Below are 19,350 nucleotides of genomic sequence, written 5' to 3' on the forward strand. Positions count from 1 at the left end.
TCTCTCGCAGATTCGAACGTGGTTGCGCGTTGTCGCGCTGGTGGTAACCATGACACCGAGAATATGGTTACGGCTAGGCCTGCGTGTAAAGGTTCAGGCACGCGTGGTAATTACAAGCGTACCGCCATGCGATTTGAAAAGTGTCAAAAGCGAGCAAGGATATCTGGTACTTGTCGCGGAGGAACTTATCATTACATCTAATGCTTGGGTGTTGGGGACGATAAAAAAACTGTGTTCTTATTGAATTACTCTTCGATTGAATGAATGTGTTAATAAAAAAAATCATAGAAAAGTAGGAGGATAGTAAAAAGTTAGTTAAAACTGCACGATAAAACACAGTGATGCGCCACTTGCGAACAATTGTCGCATTAAACAAGCAACCCATTTTTAAGGGAAAGCAATCCAAAGACGACGACGACGACGGCATCGCCGTACGTGACACGTGCTGGTGAGAGCCAAGGGTCAGCAAGGTAATGCCTTCACCTTACACGCTCGCACTTAACCTTCGTCTCCGTCTCCGCCGGTGTGCGCTTGCGCGGTGGGCTTAGAATCATTCTGTCTCGATTCACTATAGTCTGTGTGTGAGCGTGGCAGAAGGCGCTAGTGAAAGAAACAAACATTGAATCAGACAATTTTATAGCTTGCGTGTGACGCAGGACGCTTGTGAAATCGTCGATTTGCTCGCATGGGGGGGATTGTAGCTGATTTTAATGCGATAATAAGCTCGCTAGAAATTTATGGAGAAATCATTCTACCAGCTTGCCGGCAATTGTAAGTGAATTAATTCAAACAAACAAACTGGTGGCAGAATGCTTCTCCCACTAGCAAAAGGGAGGAATGCAATCAAACTAGTTGTTGGTATTTGAACGCTGTTCTGTATGCATAACTAATATGTTAAGCAGATGTGTCAACGCGCGGTGGAAGAGGAAAATGCATTTGCCAATGGTACTGATACAGGTTACAGATACAGATAATGATTTATTTCAAATATATTTTATCATAGTTTGCTAACGTTTTCCTTTCTTTCAAAGCATGTAAAATAAACATTGATTAATTTCAAATTTCATATCATTTTAGGCTTAACTTAATTCTTTTTTTCATCAACGTTTTATTTTGGTTTATCGAAGCGGAGCATCCAGAGAAACTTATCCTAAACGTTTACTGATCGTGAACCATATCCTAAAACCATAGTGGTTTTGGAACTGAATATTAACCCATTGCGATGGGTTGCATGAGTAGATACTGGGCCCATATTGGACCAGGTGTTTAACGTTTGATGGTCTAATAGCTGATCTGAACTCGGTTCTGAAACGAATCCCGAATCCAAATAAGTTCCAAATTCTTTAAATATAAATCACGAATTCTATAACACAAATACTGGTCGTGAAACTGTTTCTGAACGTATGTCGATCATGGCACCGATACTGAACTCATACCGGCCGAGGAACTGAATTCTAACCAACAACATTCCTAGAACTGTGCGTAAACCCATACCTGCTCTGGAACTGATATCCTGAAAGCCATATCGATCCTATAACTGATCCTGAACCGTCCATATCGTCACTGGAACTGATAGAGTACCTAAACTTGGAACAGCTCTCAAAACTCTTATCGGTTTTAAAACAGTTCCTTTTTTATTCCAGTTCAACAACTACACCTGTCGAAGTCATGGAACGGATCACAAACCTGTCCCAATACAACAACTGTTACAGTACCTACTCTGATGACTAACGCTAACAGAATGAAATTTCAATCAGTAAGGTGAACTGAAGTCGACAGGCAAAGTGCACTTTATTTCAACAAATTAGCACACTATTTCGAGGCACAGCATTTTGTGATAAGCGTTAAAGTTATTAGCCGCAACATTTCGCAACATTATTAATATGATGCACAAAAAAAACCATTTCAAGTACCATTACTTGAACTCATTTCATTTTTAATTGGACACACTCTGTGCCTATTCCATTTGATGTTTCTTACTTGCTTTCCGTATTTTAATCAAAGCAGGAACTTTATTTCCAACGCAACAAATAAAAACAAAACTGTCGCCAAAGGAAACGGTGCATTCAAATGTGACCCACGCTCGCCGCGGACCATCCACAAGTCACCCATTAAGACGACACTGGTTGGTTGTTTCAGCGGGACAAAAAATCAATAAGCATCATAACTTGTAAGTCTTCCAGCCACAAACCGGCGTGACACATTATGAACCGCTGAATCCGACCTAACTGATAATTATTTGCTTCCAGCGCCGTCTGATAGTACGGTGTGCCGGAGAGCCGGGTCGACGGTCAGCATCAGTGTGCTTCGAACGCTTCCAGCTGTATGATGAGATGCCAGCGAGCAACAGTTCTAGTGGTGGTGTTACAAGTAGTTCTTACCCGGTTAGTGCATTCTACGTTAGCGGTAGAACAGAATGAGCTGCCGGCACTGTATGAGCTAGAGGATTGGCGCGAGTGTGAGATAGCCCCGGAGCAAGACTGGTACTGTGTAGTGCGTGTGCTACTCACAAGGGAGGACGCAGTGGAGTGCCTGAAAGTGAATGATGTAAAACGGTTCCGTAGGACACTTCTCGATAGGGGCATCTGTTTGTCACACGCCCAAAGGACTGTGGAAGTTGAAACAATGCCAGTGAGTGTGAAATTTCCCTCCAAATGCTGGAATGTGTCCGATCGCTACATACTCAACCGATCGTACTTCCCGCCGGCGATGCACCCGGATGTACGGACGGAGCTGGTAGCAAGCGAGCTGATTAATAGCCGGCTAATAGCTCGCTACCCCCATCTACGGGCGTACAGTGAGATAGAATACTGCCTGCAAAGTGATCCAAAACCAGTGTACGAGCAAGCGTTAGGCGTTACGCTAGCTGTAACGCTTGTACTTGCTGCCGTTCTAGCGCTAAACGCACGCCGTTGGATCTTACCAAAGTGTTCGCCTGCAAAGTCAACCCAACCGATCAAGCAGATCGTGCTGTTCGATCTGTACAAATGCTTCGGTGCGGTTGGTGTGGTTCTGGCACATTGCTGCCTGTTCGGGTCCTTTCTAATGCCAATGAAAAACATTGAGTTGCTGGAGGAGGTGAGACTGCTGCCTTGCTGTCACACAACGCTAGCTTCATTTCATTCATTCAAACTGCTCCCTCTGATCACAGGTAATTGCACATCCGTATGCAAAATTCTGGCGCCTCTTCTGTCCCTTTCTCATGCTGGCGTTCTTCGTGATGAGCTCGATGCTGCTGACGGTCAAGCTATTGCACGGTGACCCATCGAAACGACCCACACTCGGTGCAATCATTAGCCACCGGCTGATAAGACTGATGCCCGTGAATCTGCTCATGGTCGCGTTCGGTGCGCTCGTGTACGATCGCTTCGCCGGCGGTGGGCCCCTCCTTTCGCGCCAGCTGATCGTCGAGCAGGGCTTTTGCCGATCGTACTGGTGGATGAACGTGCTGTTCATTTCGAACTTCAACATGCAACGGCCGGTAAAATGACCTTAACGCTCGTGTGCGCGCGCGTGTGTGTAGTTGTGAGATGTTTGCGATCTCTTTTTGTGTTGTTGTTCATTTACAGTGCTTGCCCGACTCGTGGTACGTTAGTGCCGATATGCAGCTGTACGTTGTGATCGCACTTGCACTTCAAATTATGTTTAGGTAGTTTTGTAGTAAATCGAAAATAGAATGGACATGAATTAACGTAAAACAATCCATTTTCAGATTTCCAAAGCACAACGGTGCAATTCTTGCACTCCTAACAGTGTGTTCCTTTCTCGGACCATTTCTTACCATCTTTTACACCGACTTTGACCCGGTAGGACCTTCCAGCCTGCATGAAATGCGTTTCTTCCTGCTCGGCAGCCGCTTTATGTCGCAGCTTTACACACCTTTCTACAACAATCTTTCCTGGAGCGTAGCTGGCTTAATGGCTGGGATCGTGTACGATCGCTATCAGCGCATTGGTGACAGCGCTAAGAAGCAGAAGCAGCTGTTACACTACATAACTCTTACCATAAAGATATCGTTCGTAATGCTCGTCGTAATGATATACGCGACGATCGTTGCTTCGAACGAAGAATCGCAGCCAAGCACGCGATGGTGGTTAGCACTCTGCTATTCAGCGTACAAACTCTCCGGAGCATGCTTTATTAGTGCTTCATTTTTGCGCATTTCACTCACAGAGAGAGGTATGATTGAAAACGTATATTAAGGGTACTTTTATATTAAATTCAATTTCAACTTTATTTTAGCAACAAATTTCAACATTCCACGGGTGGTGCGCATTGGTGCAGCGCTCTACTATTGCATTTACTTTACACATTTCCCAATCATGCGCATCGTTTATAGTAGCGCAGTAGAGACAATCATCACGCCATGGTTTTTGGTAAAATGAATATGGTTTGGCATTTGAAAGCATAGCCAAAAGCTAATGCAATTCTGTATTTTAGATTCGAAAAGCAGTAAAGGTGTTTGGAATTACGTACGTACTGTCCGTTGTACTGCATTACACCTATGAAAACACGGCAATCAAGTGGCTGCAGTGGATATTCTTTGGTAGAAAACGATGACTGACGGCATTCTCAAGGCACAAGCGGAAACTAGCTTGCGAATCGTTTAAGAACACACATTTCTTTTCAGAATTGTAAAGACATATCAAATCAATGTGATTGTAGAGAGAAAAGGGCTTAAAAAAGGACTTATAGACGTAAAACACATAAAAAGAAATATGTTGTTCTGTTGCTATGAGCAAAACAGCAAACAGGTAGAACAGACCGACCAAAAACTATAATACTAAATGTCGACTAAATAGCTTTCTATGGGATTTAATGCTGTGCTTAATCGATTTAACAGCTGGGAAATAAAACGATGGGTAGTGTATGTGACGAAAGTATAATGGGTAATATTTTAAATGTATGGTTGTTATTCTATACAAGATCGTTTATTTCAAGATAAAATAAACTATAATTTACATGTTTTCTTTTATATTTTACGGCATTTTAAATATGATATTGAACCATAACATAAAACAAATTAGGGTTAATTATGAATGAAAATCATATTTGTTTTGCGTTTAGAGCATCTCTCATGGTGCTTTGGTTGTTTCACAAGGTTTTTTGAATGCTTCCGAAACATTCTGTAGAAATTTAATAATTTTATTGGTTTTTTTCCTATTTGTTTTATTGATAAACCTAATCAAAAGAGAGAGAGAGAGAGAGATAGAGAAAGAGAGAGAAAGAGAAACAGTCATAAACACATAAAAAGAGCGATCATATCGCACCCATTCCTTCTCGTTCACCCAAAACTATTCAGAGCCAAAGGTGAAGTGGATCAACTCATACCCGAAGTGATCTTCACTGGTCACAGCAAATAAATAAAGCATACATGTGTGTGTGTGTGTGTGTGTGTGTGTGTGTGTGTGTGTGTGTGTGTGTGTGTGTGTGTGTGTGTGTTCTCCCCCTGAAAGAATATATTCGCTTTAGTTCCGGGGTTCTGTCCAAAACCGGTACGGCTCAAACAGCTTCCAACGTCCGAACGGTGCACATCGGTGCTTCTTCCCTAACAATGGCCTTGCCAGCCGTAGCGCTAACTCGTGTGATTTTGGTGCTAAACTTCCTGGTTGCAAACATTTCTGGAAGAATTGTGAACGCCACAGGTAAGCATCTGGCCACATACACAGGTAGCGGACGATAAAGATCCCTTTTGCAGATGATTATGAGCTGATGCCGGCGCTGTTCCATTATGAAAATGTAACTGAATGTTTCGAAAAGTATCCCGCGAGTGCTTACTGTGTAGTGAAAACGGTTCTTAAACCGGAGGAAAGCTCCGACGTGTGGCGTGCAATAGAAGTGAGTGTATGATCACTGAAGATAGATTTTTATCTACACTTAGAGTAATTAAATTTTGTGTATTTATAACAGCAATACTCCAAGAATCCTTCCTACCACGAACACTCCCTGCTCGATCGGGGACTGTGCGTCGATCGGTGTGTGCGCCTGCTCGATGGTTTAAGTTCTTCCGCCAAGGCCACTCTTGAAATGGAACCAATCACAGTGAAACCTTACGTAGGTGTTTGCCTTAAGCTTTGAAGTGGCCACCACTGTTAAGTGTTTGTTTTAACATGTGTGATTGTATTTTCAACATTGCAGCATCTTCTTTCGATCCCATCAGAAACAGGGCTTCCCAAATATCGGACCCAGTACGGAAGAATTCTCAACATCTGCGTCAACCATCGGCTCAAACAGCGCTACAATCTGTCCGGCCACTCCGAGCTGGAACGATGTGTAACTGCGGCTACACAGCACCCCTCGATCGATGCGTATCATGTGCTGTTCCTATCACTAATCGCAACACTTTGCGGTTTGGTTGGGTACGCAAGTTACCTCGAATGGCGGCACACGCCACCACCACCATCACCGTCATTGGACAACAATAACGAAACGAGCGCCACTACAAAAGCAAACCACGCAAGACGCTCCACCACCACCAACGCGCTGTGGATGGAGTTTGCACTCCAAAGAAGCTGGTCACAGCTCGTATCACCACCCAGGACGAAGCTGCAGCGTGATTTTGCTTTCGTTGAGATCTTCCGCATGCTGTCGGTGTTTATCATACTGGCCATCCACGTGTCCATGGCGTATGTGGCAGCGCCGACAGCGAACATGCGACCGTTGGAAGAGTTTTACGGTCTTCCGCTATCGTTGATCGCTGTCAGCGTGTTTCCATTTCAGGTGCATACATTTTTCACAATCAGTGGTGTGATGCTGGCGGTACACTTTCTCGAGTTTGCCAGCTCAAGGGCAACCCGTGTCGGTTGGTCGTTCCTGTGGAAGGGTGTGGTGATGCGCTATGTACGTATCTTTCCCGTCCTGCTTGTGGTGTGGCTTTATCAGGTGTCGTGGCTCGATTGGTTTGCTCGGGGTCCGGGTGACTATCGGTACTTTGCACTGGAGCGGGACAACTGTCGGACGAACGGGTGGTTGAACTTTCTATTCTTAAATAATTACTTCAAAGCCAGCTCTATGGTAAGGGAAAAATACGACCTATTCCTAATGCTTTCTATCATTTAAAGGACCTGTTTTCTCTAATTTTTCGGTGACGTTAGTGTATGCAACAATCATGGCATTTGGCGGCCGATTTTCAATTCTTTCTTGCCGGACTACCTTTGCTGATACTGATCAACCGTCATCCACGACTGCTGTGGCCGTTGGTAACCAGTGCCAGTATCTTCTCGATAGCAGCTCCCATCGTGAATCTGTACCACCACAAACTGCCTGGAGTGATCCTTGCCAACTTCAAGTACATACTTCTCTATTCAATTTCTCTAAAAAGATCTCCAAGAACTCTCTCCAAAACAATCATCCTTTCTTTCAGACAGCTCCGATTCATCTTCTACGTTCATCCTGTTCTTACGAACGATTACATGCTCTCGCATCCCCACACCTGCAGCTACTTCAGTGGACTGTTTGCCGGCCTTGCGTACCATCGCTATCGTACAACGTCCATTCCCTGGCTTTCGGGTGATACAACTTCTTCCCGACTATTGAAATGGCTACCGCCAGCAATGGTCCTGCTACAAGCTGCCGCTTCTCCCCTGTTCTACGCCCTCGACTACAGCGAACCAATGCTGTGGAATGCTGTGTACGGGGCGGTTCATCGGTGCTGCTGGGGTGCCATGTGTGCGGTGGGCATCCTGTACGGTGCGACGATGTGGCAGGGTCGTCACTCGTGGATCCACTTCCATCCAGCGCTGCAGCTGCTTAGTCGCCTTTCGTTCGGTGTGTTTATGGTGCAGTTTAATGTGCTGAAGAGCCTGACACAAAATGCATCCGGCAATGGAACGGGCTTTAGTTGGAAGATTTTCGTAAGTGGAGTGGTGTTTTGAATGCAAAATTCTTTTAATCTCAATCCTTTACCATTCCTTTCAGTTTGAAGCGGTCCTGTACACGTGGATCGTATGTTACGGGGTGGCGCTTGTACTCGCCTTGGCGGTTGAGCTACCAGCGGCAGCCATTTTCAAGCGATTATTAGGTAAGGAAGGGAAAGCTCTCAAATACTGAATTGAATTCCTAACGCTCTTTGCTTTCTTTCTTAGGTGCACGCAAATCTTCACAAACAGACAAAACAGAGCAGCAATGTGCTTTAAAAAAGGAGTGAAAAGGAGGGCTCAGTTTAATCATCTTAGGTGTTATTATCAACTTAATATGACCTCTATGAGCTACTTATGATAAGGAACGCTAAAAAGTAACTATACTCTCATTTTTCCGATCAATTTTGGACGTTATTATGGTGGTTTTGTTCCATTTTCTGGCCCGATCGATTGCGTAAGTCTAAAAATGCTTTCAAACTACTATAGGTGACATGGTGGCACTCGAATTAATGATACCTTTTAAGAGTAAACTAACTTTAAATGCTAAATAAAAAATCTTCTCAAGGGAACGTAGCTTCTACTTCACTTCCTCCTGTAAGCCATTCCCTTTAGCGTTTCCGTTCTCTTTCGCCGAAGATATCACCGAAATGCTACTAATTGCTGACTGCTTGCTAACCGACGCTGATTCAAGCTCGGGCCGCCGTGGTTTACCAGAACTTAGCAGCAGTTTGAATAGAACATCGAACGGCTTTTCTACAAAGATGAAAGCAATCAGTGCGATACTGTACGACAGGATGAATGTTGAGCAAAACGTTGAAACCTTAAATTAACAAGATAGGAATAACAATAAATTGCTTTGCTTTTTATATGTTTTTGTCCCTATTTCACTTACAATAAGTTGCACATTGATGCGTGTATCCTCTGGATAGTTCCCGAACACCACCTTCAGGACGGACATCTGCACAAGGTAAAACCCGAACCCGAGCCGTGCCATCGCACGGCTCAGCGCATTTCCACTGAACCACCGTCGCACGGCAGACGTACGATCGTGAAAGGTAAGCAACAGGAAGGCCATCGAGTAGAACGAACCGATCGAGAGCTTATGCACGCCCGACAGGATTGCCATCCAGAGCGAAGGTTTGCTGAACTGGATCATGTTGTACAGTGGCGCTTGTAGGGCGAATCCAATGATGGAAATGTACGCCAATGTGAATACATTCTTTAGCTAGAATGATAGAAGGAAGAGATCGTTTTAGCACCGGATAGCTTCGTAGCCGTTGAGCAAGAACGACACATTACCGTACCGAGTGGAAGTGTAAGCTCCTTGCGTGTGATCTTGTTATACAGCAACCCTGCGATCATGCCGCAAAAGTAGCTACAGCAGTGCGTTTCCGTTGCCTGATAAGTCTTCACAAAGTATTCATCGTACCAGAGCTGATACTCGTTGCCTCTATGAATATTCCAACAGTTTGGGTGTAAATCACCTTAAAAAACTTTAAGAAACTTACTTCATTGTTAGTGGCATCATTGCATCCATGGCGTGCAGGTACGTGTTGATCATGGGCAGTACGACTCCTACCACACCCAGCGTTACCGCCGTCCAGAAGGTGGCTTTGGGAAAGCGCCACAGTAACGTCAGCACCGCCAAACCGATCACAAACAGCTGAAAGTCCGCAGCCAGATACCAGGTGTGTATGAGACACTGTTCTTCCGGCTGATAGTAGTTGTTGATGTACAGGAAGTTGATCCACCACTTGCGGCGACAGATCAGTCGTACTTTGGGCATAATTTTGTACGCCGACGGTGTCGTCTGGTAGGTATCGTAGCGAGATACGGTAAAGAGCATCAGTACGGCATACACGGGAAGAGATCTGGAAGTGGAGATGGAGTTTGAAGACTTATCTCGAAGATCGATGGAAGATTGGATTCGTTTTACCTCAGATAACGATTGATCAGCCCTTGCCATAGGATGCTAATTCGAAAGCGCTTGTTTTCGGTGTGTTCTAGAAACTGCACTGTTAGCAGCAGGCCACTAACACAGAAGAACATGTCCACCTGGAACGGGGCTATAGAGAAGAGCATCTGCGACAACGGATGGGCCGAAAACTGGAAGGAAAAAAACACAGAGAGAATGTACCAAAACAATGCCTCAACTTAAAGGTCAATCTTCATCCTTACCTGCTCCATCGCTAGGGGATTTTGGGCGGTAAACATGGCCATCCCGATAAACACGTGCAGCAGCAGTATGAAGCTCATCGTCAGCACGCGCACCAGATCGAGAAAGTCCAAATCCTGCTGGTACTGGCAGCGGGACGCTTTGTACGTTAGCCGGGCCCAGTTACGGCGCAGCGAAAAGGCAGTCGCCAGGGTTGCCACTGTGAAGGTAAGCAATCGGCTAAAGTTGGATGAGTGGTATGGTGCGGTGTGACGCTAAGAAAGTGCAAATCGTACCACGACTTTTGTGCGATTTTCGGTAGTAGTTTTCGTCGTCGCTGGATCTACGCGCAAGCCAACTGTCGTAGCACTGGGAGCTGATCGCAAGCAGGAGCAGCAAAGCAAGCAGTACTATGTAGCAAATATCTAGAGTGTCTGGAAAATGAAAAACGGATGTTTATTAATTAACGGTCATAGTGTTACACGCGAAACTATTACCCATTGGTCGGTCCAAATTCTCATTGGTAGTACATTCTTCGATTTCCGCATACCCGGACAGGTTGTAGCGTGTGCGAAGGTCATAGTTTTGGCACACATTGATAAGGTAGCCGTAGGCACGGCGGTATTGGGTAACATTTGGCAGTAACCAATCCGAAATGGCATACTGGAGGATGTAGAAAAATGTTGAAAAATGAACAAACAAATCAACTCTTGACGTTCTCTTAGAAAAGAGAAATTCAAATTGAAAGTGTTGTGTCCTGGTATCTAAAAGCCTAAACAGTTACCGCCTTTTTCATAACCTTTGTTCTTGTTGCAAGATTTGAAACATTACCCGGAACTTTGCTTTGTATCCCGGCTTAATACTTAATGACACCCTCTTTCTGATCTCGATCAGTCTTTTGTTATGATATTAGTTAAAACGTTAAGCGATAGTGACTAAGAGCACAAGAATCTCAAACTTACCCGTTTTGAAACGTTAAACTTTGGCACATAGAACCTCTCTGCCTCGGGACCCAATTGCTCCACCACGCTCTTACACCGGTCAAGACACACGCCACGCGTAAGCACATCGTGATTGTACTGGAACGTATACTTGGAGTATTTCTGGAACAAACCCCAAACAAACACATTATCACACACGCAGAAACGACACACATCGACTGATCATCACCACATCAGTAGGACGTTAAAATACTTCAAATGATTCCACAAAGCACATTATTTAATTACTTTAATAAGCCGCCATATTTCCGACCGACTTTCCGGTTTGATCACCACCTTCGCAACACAGAACACACCCTCGGGCTTGTTGTGCAGACACTGCTCAATACTGTCGTACAGTTGTAGTTGCGGAATTTTCCAATATTCACTTTCTGCAAACAAACAAACGAAAACGGGATATGAACGATCACATCGAACAATTGCCTAACACGTCCCAAACTCACTGTTATATCCTAGCAACACATCGAACGCATCTACGGTTGCTAGATGCCAACCGACACAGAGCACCGAAAGCCGAACCAAGCTGATCATTGGGGAGGGTGAATTTCGAAGGAACGGAAACTTCATAATTTGTTTCAAAAACACTTAAATTTATAATCATTTAGTACTCAATAGCTCTTTAAAACCACTAATTTCACTCTCAAACTTCAACCACCACGGGGCGATGCGACACACTTCAACGTTCAGCAGCGCCTGCTGGACTGATCTTGGACTGCGAAATTGATCGACATGGACGCTCGGTTCGCGCAGGTGTTGTAACCGGTGGCCACCTCAGGCCACCTCCCACAGCCAAGCAAACGGGGGAAGCTAGCCGACATTTATGCAGGTGTTTATGACGTACGGTCGCATGCGTTCTATCATCAGCCATTCGGTTTCCTACCACTCTCATTTTTGTTCTCCTAGCCGCGTACGTGTTCGTCCAGGCGGAAGTGATCCTTTGTCGGTGATCATGCGTCATAATTCACGCATAAAGCTGCATTTCATTTCATTTCTATCCTCATTTGCAAATCAACACACGCAAACACCTCTTCAAAGCCTCTCTCTCTCTAAAGCTTGCAAGCAACGGAGCCAAAGCCGTCTAGAGGCCGCATCGTGTTACGGTTCATTCGGTAGCTTTTCTTCGTTTAGTCAGTGATCAGCGGACAGATTTTGATCACTCCCTTTCCCTCTCTTCTTTTCATTAATTCATCACGCATTTGCCGGCAATGCTTCGATGGCTTTCGTTTTCATCTCGCCGTTTGCAAACAGATCGACAAATCGATTTCTAATCATTAATGCTTGGAAGCAGGGGGGCTCCCCTACTTTGCGTAACATTGACCTAGTGTTTTAGTTTGTTGTTTATTCGATTTGGGATTTTCAATTTTCACGGCTTCCGTGGTGATGATGGATGGCATATCAGATCGTTCAAGGCAGAATGGATCGTTTTTGAGGGAGATGCTGTGTGCTTAAAACAATATGTTTTAACAAGAAATTGGGAAAAAATTGTCTCACAAAAGTGGAGGAAAACCCGATCAAATTGAATTCCAGTTGGAATGAAACTATAAAACAAGACTGAAATGAGTTCAATGTGGGTTATTTTTCATAAAGTGTTTTCCATAACTATGACTATCATTCAACAAAATTTGGGAAAATTTTCATATTTTCCGATCAACAAGGGAAGCCTCCACAGTTGAAAATCCAAATTTATGACTAATAGGAATTTTCACGATCACGAGAACAAACGGTTACAGACGATCTCTCTCGCTGTCCATCTGTACAGCCCACTACAAAGAAATGCCCTGTTGTATTGTGATTTGCAAACAGCTTCTCTTTCATTCTCTTTTCTCCATCTCTCTCTCTCTCTCTCTCTCCAGCAACATAAAGATGATTAAGTATCTCAGGTGAGCATTTATAGCACATTGCGTCAGGGATTGCGTGAAGCTCGCGTTCGCATCATTTGACACACTGCCCTACAATAGCTTCAGCGGCCATGCCCACATACACGGTAAATGTAAGTGTTAGAAAGCGAAAGTGTCCGACAAGTGGTGAGTTTATGGATTTTTGTTTTGCAATTTTGGGGTAAACTATGGCGCTTTAAGTGTAATGAAAGGGTTTTGTTTAATACCCCACTAATGAATGTCAACGATCAAAGGCCCATTTTTCATTTGCGACATCAATCAACGAACACTAAATGATCCCTTAAAGAGGAGGAAAAGAAGTGTGCACATTAGAAAAGCTCTCATATTTCACACACCCTGAGCACAGTCAACCTTCGCGCCTACAAGGTCATCAGCTGTTCATCAACGTCGGGCGCGCAGTTCACGCGCGGGGCTGTCGCGCATCGCGTAGCGTCACGCACTAACGTCGCGTTAGGTAAACCGGTTTGCTTGCGCGCGCGAAACGCATTCATCAAAGTAGGCGGCAAGGTGGGCAAAAAGAATGTGAGGAATGAATTTGCGACTTTGGCCAGAACTAACCCAGAAGTTTGCATCTTGCCCGATAACACTAGACAATTAACCCCCCCCAAAGGTGAGTTCGTTGATTGGAGATGATCGATATTGAAAGTACCATTTAAAGTCAAACACGCCCGCCGTGTTTCTACGACGCCATATCGCACACAGCAAGCGAAAGAATCTCACATTTGTAGTTAAATTACATCCCCGATGTCCGGCACATTCCTCCACCGGCAGTAATAACATAGGTTTCCAGGCCCCCCTGTGAGGTGAGACAGACTGCAATGACAGGCTGCAGTCCGGGCAAAAAGATAAATGATATGGCATAGCTTGATGGGGTGTGATGTGGAAATTTCCACCCAGTACCTTGTTCCTTGTTGTACCGTATCCTTGCTGCCTTCGCAAAGCTCTGCAAAGGTCTAGAAAAGTCTTCTAACGCCTGCAGTGAACTTACTGCAATTGATTCCAGTAGACACAACACTAAAGGTAGTAGACAATTGTGCGTATGAGATTGTGGGACACTGTAAAACATTTGAATAATTTCTATCCCACAGTAGAAGCAAAACAGTTATTAAAGAGGTTGCGTTCCATAATTTGAATTGCTGATTTGTTTTTATCGTCCCGTTGGGTCTATGTGATCAATTAAGAAGCACGTTTATTGGTAAAAATAGCACTAAAATGGCTACTAGGTACTAAAAATGCTCTCGGAAGACGTGTGTTCGCCAACAAGTAAAAAAAGACAATCAAATACATATTTTGGAAGATATTGATGTGTAGTTTACTTTAATGAATCCTTTTTAATATTACATGTTTGAAGCATTCCTCCATATTTCACAATAACTTTCCATGCTTCTTTAAATTGATACAATGTCTGGAATCTAGCTACACTGCATCATATGCATAAATAATTCCCTCAAAATGCTGCCCCCGACACCAGCACCTTTGTGTATTACTTAAAACGTACTTTAAAAAAAGCCGTTCCGTGCTCACATCCCGTCGAAGTCACTCAGCCTGTACTCGAAGCTCACTAACGACCCTCATGAATAGGACGCACATTCGTATGCGTAGCCAACAAAAGCAACCTACTCCGCAGACTAATCGGTCCACTTCTATCCTGATTCTGGAACTGGTTCACTTAAAACTCCACTCTAAAGTCAGCTCAGACATAAACATAAGTTTACAATAGGCTTGTAGCTTGTAATCGTATCCATTTCCTGTGGTGGTAGCTCTAAACTGCTTTCCTCCCTGGTGCTGGTGCACCGTTTCCTAGAAACTGCTTAGCCATAATCGATTCTTCTGTTGCTAATTTGCTCCAGCCAGGCAGAGAAATCGAATCAACCTATCAACTCCAAACGCTCAGTGAAGGGCACAAGGGGGCTAGAAAACGCCAGTAATCATTTAACTAAAACAGTGGCCCGTGTGTGCGTCACTAGCGGGTCCGTGTTTGCATGGAGGCGTGTGTTACTTTGTAATGTTGGGTACTATTTGCTTGGACGCATAGCAAGGGAATAAAATGTAAAAGATGCTAGAATCGGTTGATGATTTTACTGTAATTAGTAAGTTTTTAAGGCAAAATTTGTTTAATTTTGCAAAAATACAAACCTTATTAGAATGTAATTATTATAGTTTACGATTCTTGTTCTATTTCCTTGGTGTTCTTTGCAGTTGGATTTGATTCGTTAGCGCAACCATTGTAGACCAGCTGTATCTCTTCCTTGTAGATGTTTTCTAATTAAAGAAAAATAAAAGAATAATTGAAATAAGTTTAAAAAAGGCTCTTATTTTAACAACTAGACTTACCCGGCTTATAGAAGAACAGCGTTTTCTGTACGTTGGAAAATGGTATTTCGATCAGCAGGCACATTAACGTCCCCATAATGTACGCCAATACCAGCGTCGAGGAGGTAGAAACAAGCTAAAAAAAAACAATATGAAACATTGAACATCCTTTCCTTCTTTGTGGTTTCCTTCCCCTCTGTCATCACTCACAATTCGCATATCGCTCACATAGATCGGCTGCCGGATGTTGCCCAGCGTGACGCGTATCACAAACAGATGGCACAGGAACACACAGTACGTCACCTTGCCGAGTGGCCGAAAGATCGAATTATTCAGCGCCGTTCGTAGAAAGCCTTTAAAAGGGGCAAAGAAAAAAACAAAACAATCGCTATCATTAGTCACGGGCCCTAGCAGAACTGTTTTCCTTTACACTCACCCCCAACACCGAACGCCAGCCCGACGAACAGTACGCCGAAAAGTGCACCCCAGAGATTCTTCGCCAGTGCCGCGTAGGCCGCTATCCAGAGCGCGGGCTTTTCAAAATCGTACGCATAAAATACGTACGCCGACAGCAGCAGGACGATTGCGGTCGGAAGCGATACGTACCAGAGCGTGCGAAAGCCCTGAAAAAAAGAACAAATTTGAATTCATACGTTTAAACCGTTTAAATTCTTTTTCTACTTTCACCGTCTCTCCCTTACCCGATGGCGAACGGCATCAAAGTTGGCGCGCTTCAGCCTGTGATACAGCAAGCCGGCGATGAGACCGGCCAAATAGCTGCCAAAGTTGGTGTGCGTCGGGATGTACATCTTGCGGTACATCGGATCATACCACAGCACATACTTGAGCGCTCTTGGGGGAGTTGTAAAAACATCATTACGGAAGTAGTTTTTGTGAAGGGGGAGCAGAAAAGAACACACACACACACACTTACTCTGGTCGTAAGATGACGACGCCTTCGAAACGATTGACGTACGTAACGATGGCCGGTATTAGAAGTGCTCCCAGCACAGCGACGGCCAGCAACGGTTTAAGCAGCTTCGGATAGCGCCATGTAAGCGCGAGAATGGCAAGCCCAATGGCGAACAGTTGAAAGTCGGTCGCAAGGTACCAGGTCTGTTGTAAACACTGCAAAAAATTAATAATGGGGAAATGATATATCCTAATCTATTAAATGCTACCTTCACTGTTGTAATAATAATAATGATCAATTACACCGTGCTACCATTAAAATGATAGCTAAATGATTGTGTTCCGCCACAGTTAAACAACCGATATCACCTCATTAAACTAACCATTAAATGACAACAACAAAACAAGGGTGTGTAAATTGTACTAACTTCATGGCCAACTTAGCCCTCCTCAACGATTCACTACAATTAACGCTAACGGTACGTGATAGGAAGCCCGCATACGACGCTACGGGCCTACTTCGATGGCCAATCACGAACGAAACGTACCGGTTCCGATACGGTGACGTAGTTGTTGACGTACAGCACGTTAGCCCACCAGTTCGTGCGGCAGTAGGTGCGCTCCGTTTCGGCTACCCGTTTCCAGATCGGACCATCCTGCAGCCGGATCAGCCAGGTGGCGTCGAGCAGCAGCATAAACGCATAAACTGGTGTTAATCTACAAGCAAACAAAGGTTTGATTTGACGTGTTTTTAATAAAAAAAAGGATATTTACCTTAACAATCGATACACAATACTTTGCAGATAGTCCCAGCAGCGGAAGCGACGCTGCTTTTCGGTAAAATCCACAAAGTGTACAGCCAGCAGGAATCCACTCACGGTGAAGTACGTCTGCACCACCGTAATGCCGTTGAATATCAGCATCGTAATGACTCGGCGATAGTTCTGTTTGTAAAAAAAAAACAACAAATAATTAAAAAAATCTTTTCTGTTTCTTTTTTCATTACAATTAATCATTTGTCATCTTACCAGCTCGACGTACTGTGGGTTCTGTAGCGGAAAGATGCAATTAAACAGCATTGAGTGGCCGGCGATGACGAGGTACATGACGAGAAACCGGACCGACTGTATGAAGCGCAAATCTTTCGTGGCGGTGCTGGACACCTTTCTACGCGCCGTCGTTAGTAGATGCCAGTTCCGGGGAAGGGAAAACGCAACGAGCAGTACGGTGGCTGGAAGGGCAAAGGATGTAAACAAAAAGGCTCCCACCATGGCAAGGAGATGGCTTTTGAACACCTACCACGGCTTACACCCGGGCGCTCCAATCCGGATCGATAGTAATCTCTTAATCCATCCGCAATCGTGCCGCCGTGGTGTGGTCGCGCTTGCCGGTATCGATAGCAATCGTACCCGGTGGACAGCAGTGTTAGGGTGAGTAGTGTACCAAGGACAAACAGAAACGTAACATCAATCTTATCTGAGATGAAATAATGAAACAGGAACAACGTTGTGAAGGAAGGAAAAGATACATATTTCATCGTTTGGATGTGGCCCGCGTCACCTAATGCTTCCGGTGCTGCTTGCACCGCGGACACCCGTACGTCCCGGTCCGTTTGCGCTCGGTTCGTCGTGCAGTATTCTACCGTTGTGTAGGCCATCAGGGAGTACTGACGTTTCAGCTCGTAATTGACACATTGATTGGCTAAACGGCGGTATCGGTTGCGCCAGTCGAGCGCCCCGCGGAACGTGTTCGGGTCGAACGTGATCTGTGTGCGCGGCGAAAGAATTGGGGTTCTAGAGAATGGACCAATTTCTACGTACAACTTTACCTGCTGAAAATCGTTAGGTTCGAAGCGAGCGCGAAAGTACTTCATCTGCGTGCGTGGATCGAACCTGGTCAGTAGCTGGTGGCATCGGTTCATGCACAGACCGCGCTGGAGTCGATCGTGGCGGAAGCTGCGCTTTCTGTCGGCGGAAAATTGCTCTATCACGGACCACAGCGGTGCGGAGTCGTTTGGGACGATCCAGCTGTCCACCAGGCAGTAGGTGGCCCGCCCGGGGAACTCGTCCAGACAGCGATCGTAGTCATCGTAGAGGTAGAGCGGTGGCATCTGATAGTAAGCGGTGACTGGAGAGTTTGTCATGCATTGTGGCGAAGGGAAGGAGAAACGGTTACTACGGGGAACATAGATTACTACGATGATTCTCGTAAAGTTGAGAGAGCAGCAAAAGCACGTGGTTAGATTTTAAGATTTTGAATTAGATTCGTTAAAGAGAACTTATATGTATCACTTTGTGTGAACAATGTTTCAATGATCTTATCTAACCTAGAAACTGAACTGAAAAAATAACAAATTTACCATCCCATAACGTTTCTTCAAATAAATTCTTCCGTGTTTTAAAAGGTCTTGGTCGGTCTCGTAGTACAGTCGTCAACTCGTACGACTTAACAACATACCCATCATGGGTTCAACCCCCAAAAGGACCTTGCCCCCATACATAGGACTGACTATCCTGCTATGGGGGAATCAATAAGTCACTGAAAACTAAATCACACAGGGCCTTAGCTGACAACGGTAATTGTGCCAAAGAGGAAGAAAAAGTTAAAAAAGGTCTGAGTTTAAACATTTAAAGCATTTTAGGAAGACTTTACAATTCAACGCTTTCGAAAATCGAACAATACGAACCTGACATGTAGACAAAGAAATGGAGTAAAAGAGAACCTTAGAAAAGTAGATACCTAGGTTTCAGTTTTTTGGAAAAGCCTGGCTCTTCAATGATCCCGTTGAAGTTATCCAGTTCTCAATAGCCATACTCAAACTGGACACCATAATAACTTCCCATTTTTAAACTCTTGGCATAGAATGTAATAAAGTTCTCAATTCTTGTCATAAAATGTTTCTTCATAAAAATTAAAAGTTATTCGGAAATAAGGAACATTCTCTTGAGTGTGGACTTAATCTACCTCTCTCACATATTGCTGGACAATAACATTAACGAAATGCTTCAGAAAATTACATATAAAATGTAACAATGCACACTGCAATTCCAATACTCACTATTAAATCCCACACTTATTCCACATTCTGTACTGTTAACGACACTTGCTCCTGCTGCACGCACCACAACAAAGCCAAATGGGAAAAGGACGAAAAATCGTGCAATTGATAAGAACATCTTAAGTACTTTTCTCATAAGCCGAAGACGAAGACG

At 44.4% G+C, this 19,350-nt stretch overlaps 4 protein-coding genes across 6 annotated transcripts; 2 read left to right on the forward strand and 2 right to left on the reverse strand.

Moving 5' to 3' along the window:
• The first annotated feature begins 2,202 nt into the window (after positions 1-2,202).
• On the forward strand, positions 2,203-4,963 carry LOC5666848 (uncharacterized). 2 transcript variants are annotated; one of them, XM_061647072.1, is made up of 6 exons: positions 2,203-3,078; positions 3,152-3,481; positions 3,570-3,649; positions 3,713-4,179; positions 4,243-4,376; positions 4,441-4,963. In XM_061647072.1, exons 1-6 carry the CDS (start codon positions 2,326-2,328, stop codon positions 4,558-4,560), a joined length of 1,884 nt encoding a protein of 627 aa, XP_061503056.1. In that variant the 5' UTR covers positions 2,203-2,325; the 3' UTR covers positions 4,561-4,963. The 2 variants fall into 2 exon arrangements, with proteins under 2 accessions (XP_061503056.1, XP_061503057.1); XM_061647073.1 differs by having other exon boundaries at positions 2,209-3,078; positions 3,152-4,963.
• Positions 4,964-5,508: 545 nt separating this feature from the next.
• LOC1270025 (nose resistant to fluoxetine protein 6) lies at positions 5,509-8,444 on the forward strand. Its single transcript, XM_308684.5, has 8 exons — positions 5,509-5,645; positions 5,699-5,838; positions 5,911-6,054; positions 6,139-7,014; positions 7,095-7,288; positions 7,364-7,853; positions 7,918-8,020; positions 8,085-8,444. Exons 1-8 carry the CDS (start codon positions 5,555-5,557, stop codon positions 8,144-8,146), a joined length of 2,100 nt encoding a protein of 699 aa, XP_308684.5. The 5' UTR covers positions 5,509-5,554; the 3' UTR covers positions 8,147-8,444.
• LOC1270023 (nose resistant to fluoxetine protein 6) lies at positions 8,128-12,469 on the reverse strand. Its single transcript, XM_308679.4, has 11 exons — positions 11,459-12,469; positions 11,244-11,386; positions 10,977-11,117; positions 10,512-10,677; positions 10,311-10,448; positions 10,038-10,234; positions 9,796-9,965; positions 9,368-9,730; positions 9,159-9,309; positions 8,752-9,084; positions 8,128-8,679 (listed from the first exon to the last, which is right to left on the reverse strand). The coding sequence occupies exons 1-11, from the start codon at positions 11,580-11,582 to the stop codon at positions 8,437-8,439; spliced, it is 2,169 nt and encodes a 722-aa protein (XP_308679.4). The 5' UTR covers positions 11,583-12,469; the 3' UTR covers positions 8,128-8,436.
• A 1,086-nt stretch (positions 12,470-13,555) lies between these two features.
• On the reverse strand, positions 13,556-18,952 carry LOC1270022 (nose resistant to fluoxetine protein 6). 2 transcript variants are annotated; one of them, XM_061648572.1, is made up of 13 exons: positions 17,967-18,952; positions 17,699-17,903; positions 17,438-17,614; positions 17,167-17,369; positions 16,913-17,082; positions 16,687-16,855; positions 16,161-16,354; positions 15,928-16,078; positions 15,663-15,849; positions 15,437-15,579; positions 15,248-15,362; positions 15,050-15,175; positions 13,556-14,972 (listed from the first exon to the last, which is right to left on the reverse strand). In XM_061648572.1, the coding sequence occupies exons 1-12, from the start codon at positions 18,279-18,281 to the stop codon at positions 15,075-15,077; spliced, it is 2,130 nt and encodes a 709-aa protein (XP_061504556.1). In that variant the 5' UTR covers positions 18,282-18,952; the 3' UTR covers positions 13,556-14,972; positions 15,050-15,074. The 2 variants fall into 2 exon arrangements, with proteins under 2 accessions (XP_061504556.1, XP_061504555.1); XM_061648571.1 differs by having other exon boundaries at positions 17,699-18,952.
• Between the last annotated feature and the right edge of the window lie 398 nt (positions 18,953-19,350).

This window comes from Anopheles gambiae, chromosome 2 (genome assembly GCF_943734735.2).
Source record: "Anopheles gambiae chromosome 2, idAnoGambNW_F1_1, whole genome shotgun sequence".
NCBI lineage: Eukaryota > Metazoa > Arthropoda > Insecta > Diptera > Culicidae > Anopheles > Anopheles gambiae.

What these genes read in the sequence shown, in the direction of transcription:
- LOC5666848 (XM_061647072.1), top strand. Translation starts at nt 2,326, where the DNA reads ATGATGAGATGCCAGCGAGCAACAGTTCTAGTGGTGGTGTTACAAGTA. An exon ending in ACATTGAGTTGCTGGAGGAG is followed by an intron (nt 3,079 to 3,151) that starts GTGAGACTGCTG and finishes CTCTGATCACAG; the next exon opens with GTAATTGCACATCCGTATGC. An exon ending in GCACTTCAAATTATGTTTAG is followed by an intron (nt 3,650 to 3,712) that starts GTAGTTTTGTAG and finishes ATCCATTTTCAG; the next exon opens with ATTTCCAAAGCACAACGGTG.
- LOC1270025 (XM_308684.5), top strand. Translation starts at nt 5,555, where the DNA reads ATGGCCTTGCCAGCCGTAGCGCTAACTCGTGTGATTTTGGTGCTAAAC. An exon ending in ACTTCAAAGCCAGCTCTATG is followed by an intron (nt 7,015 to 7,094) that starts GTAAGGGAAAAA and finishes CGGTGACGTTAG; the next exon opens with TGTATGCAACAATCATGGCA. An exon ending in CATTTTCAAGCGATTATTAG is followed by an intron (nt 8,021 to 8,084) that starts GTAAGGAAGGGA and finishes TTTCTTTCTTAG; the next exon opens with GTGCACGCAAATCTTCACAA.
- LOC1270023 (XM_308679.4), bottom strand. Translation starts at nt 11,582, where the DNA reads ATGAAGTTTCCGTTCCTTCGAAATTCACCCTCCCCAATGATCAGCTTG. An exon ending in GAATTTGGACCGACCAATGG is followed by an intron (nt 10,449 to 10,511) that starts GTAATAGTTTCG and finishes TTCATTTTCCAG; the next exon opens with ACACTCTAGATATTTGCTAC. An exon ending in GCATCAATGTGCAACTTATT is followed by an intron (nt 8,680 to 8,751) that starts GTAAGTGAAATA and finishes TGTTAATTTAAG; the next exon opens with GTTTCAACGTTTTGCTCAAC.
- LOC1270022 (XM_061648571.1), bottom strand. Translation starts at nt 18,281, where the DNA reads ATGACAAACTCTCCAGTCACCGCTTACTATCAGATGCCACCGCTCTAC. An exon ending in GCGCCCGGGTGTAAGCCGTG is followed by an intron (nt 17,370 to 17,437) that starts GTAGGTGTTCAA and finishes TTGCCCTTCCAG; the next exon opens with CCACCGTACTGCTCGTTGCG. An exon ending in ACGTCACCGTATCGGAACCG is followed by an intron (nt 16,355 to 16,686) that starts GTACGTTTCGTT and finishes AATTTTTTGCAG; the next exon opens with TGTTTACAACAGACCTGGTA.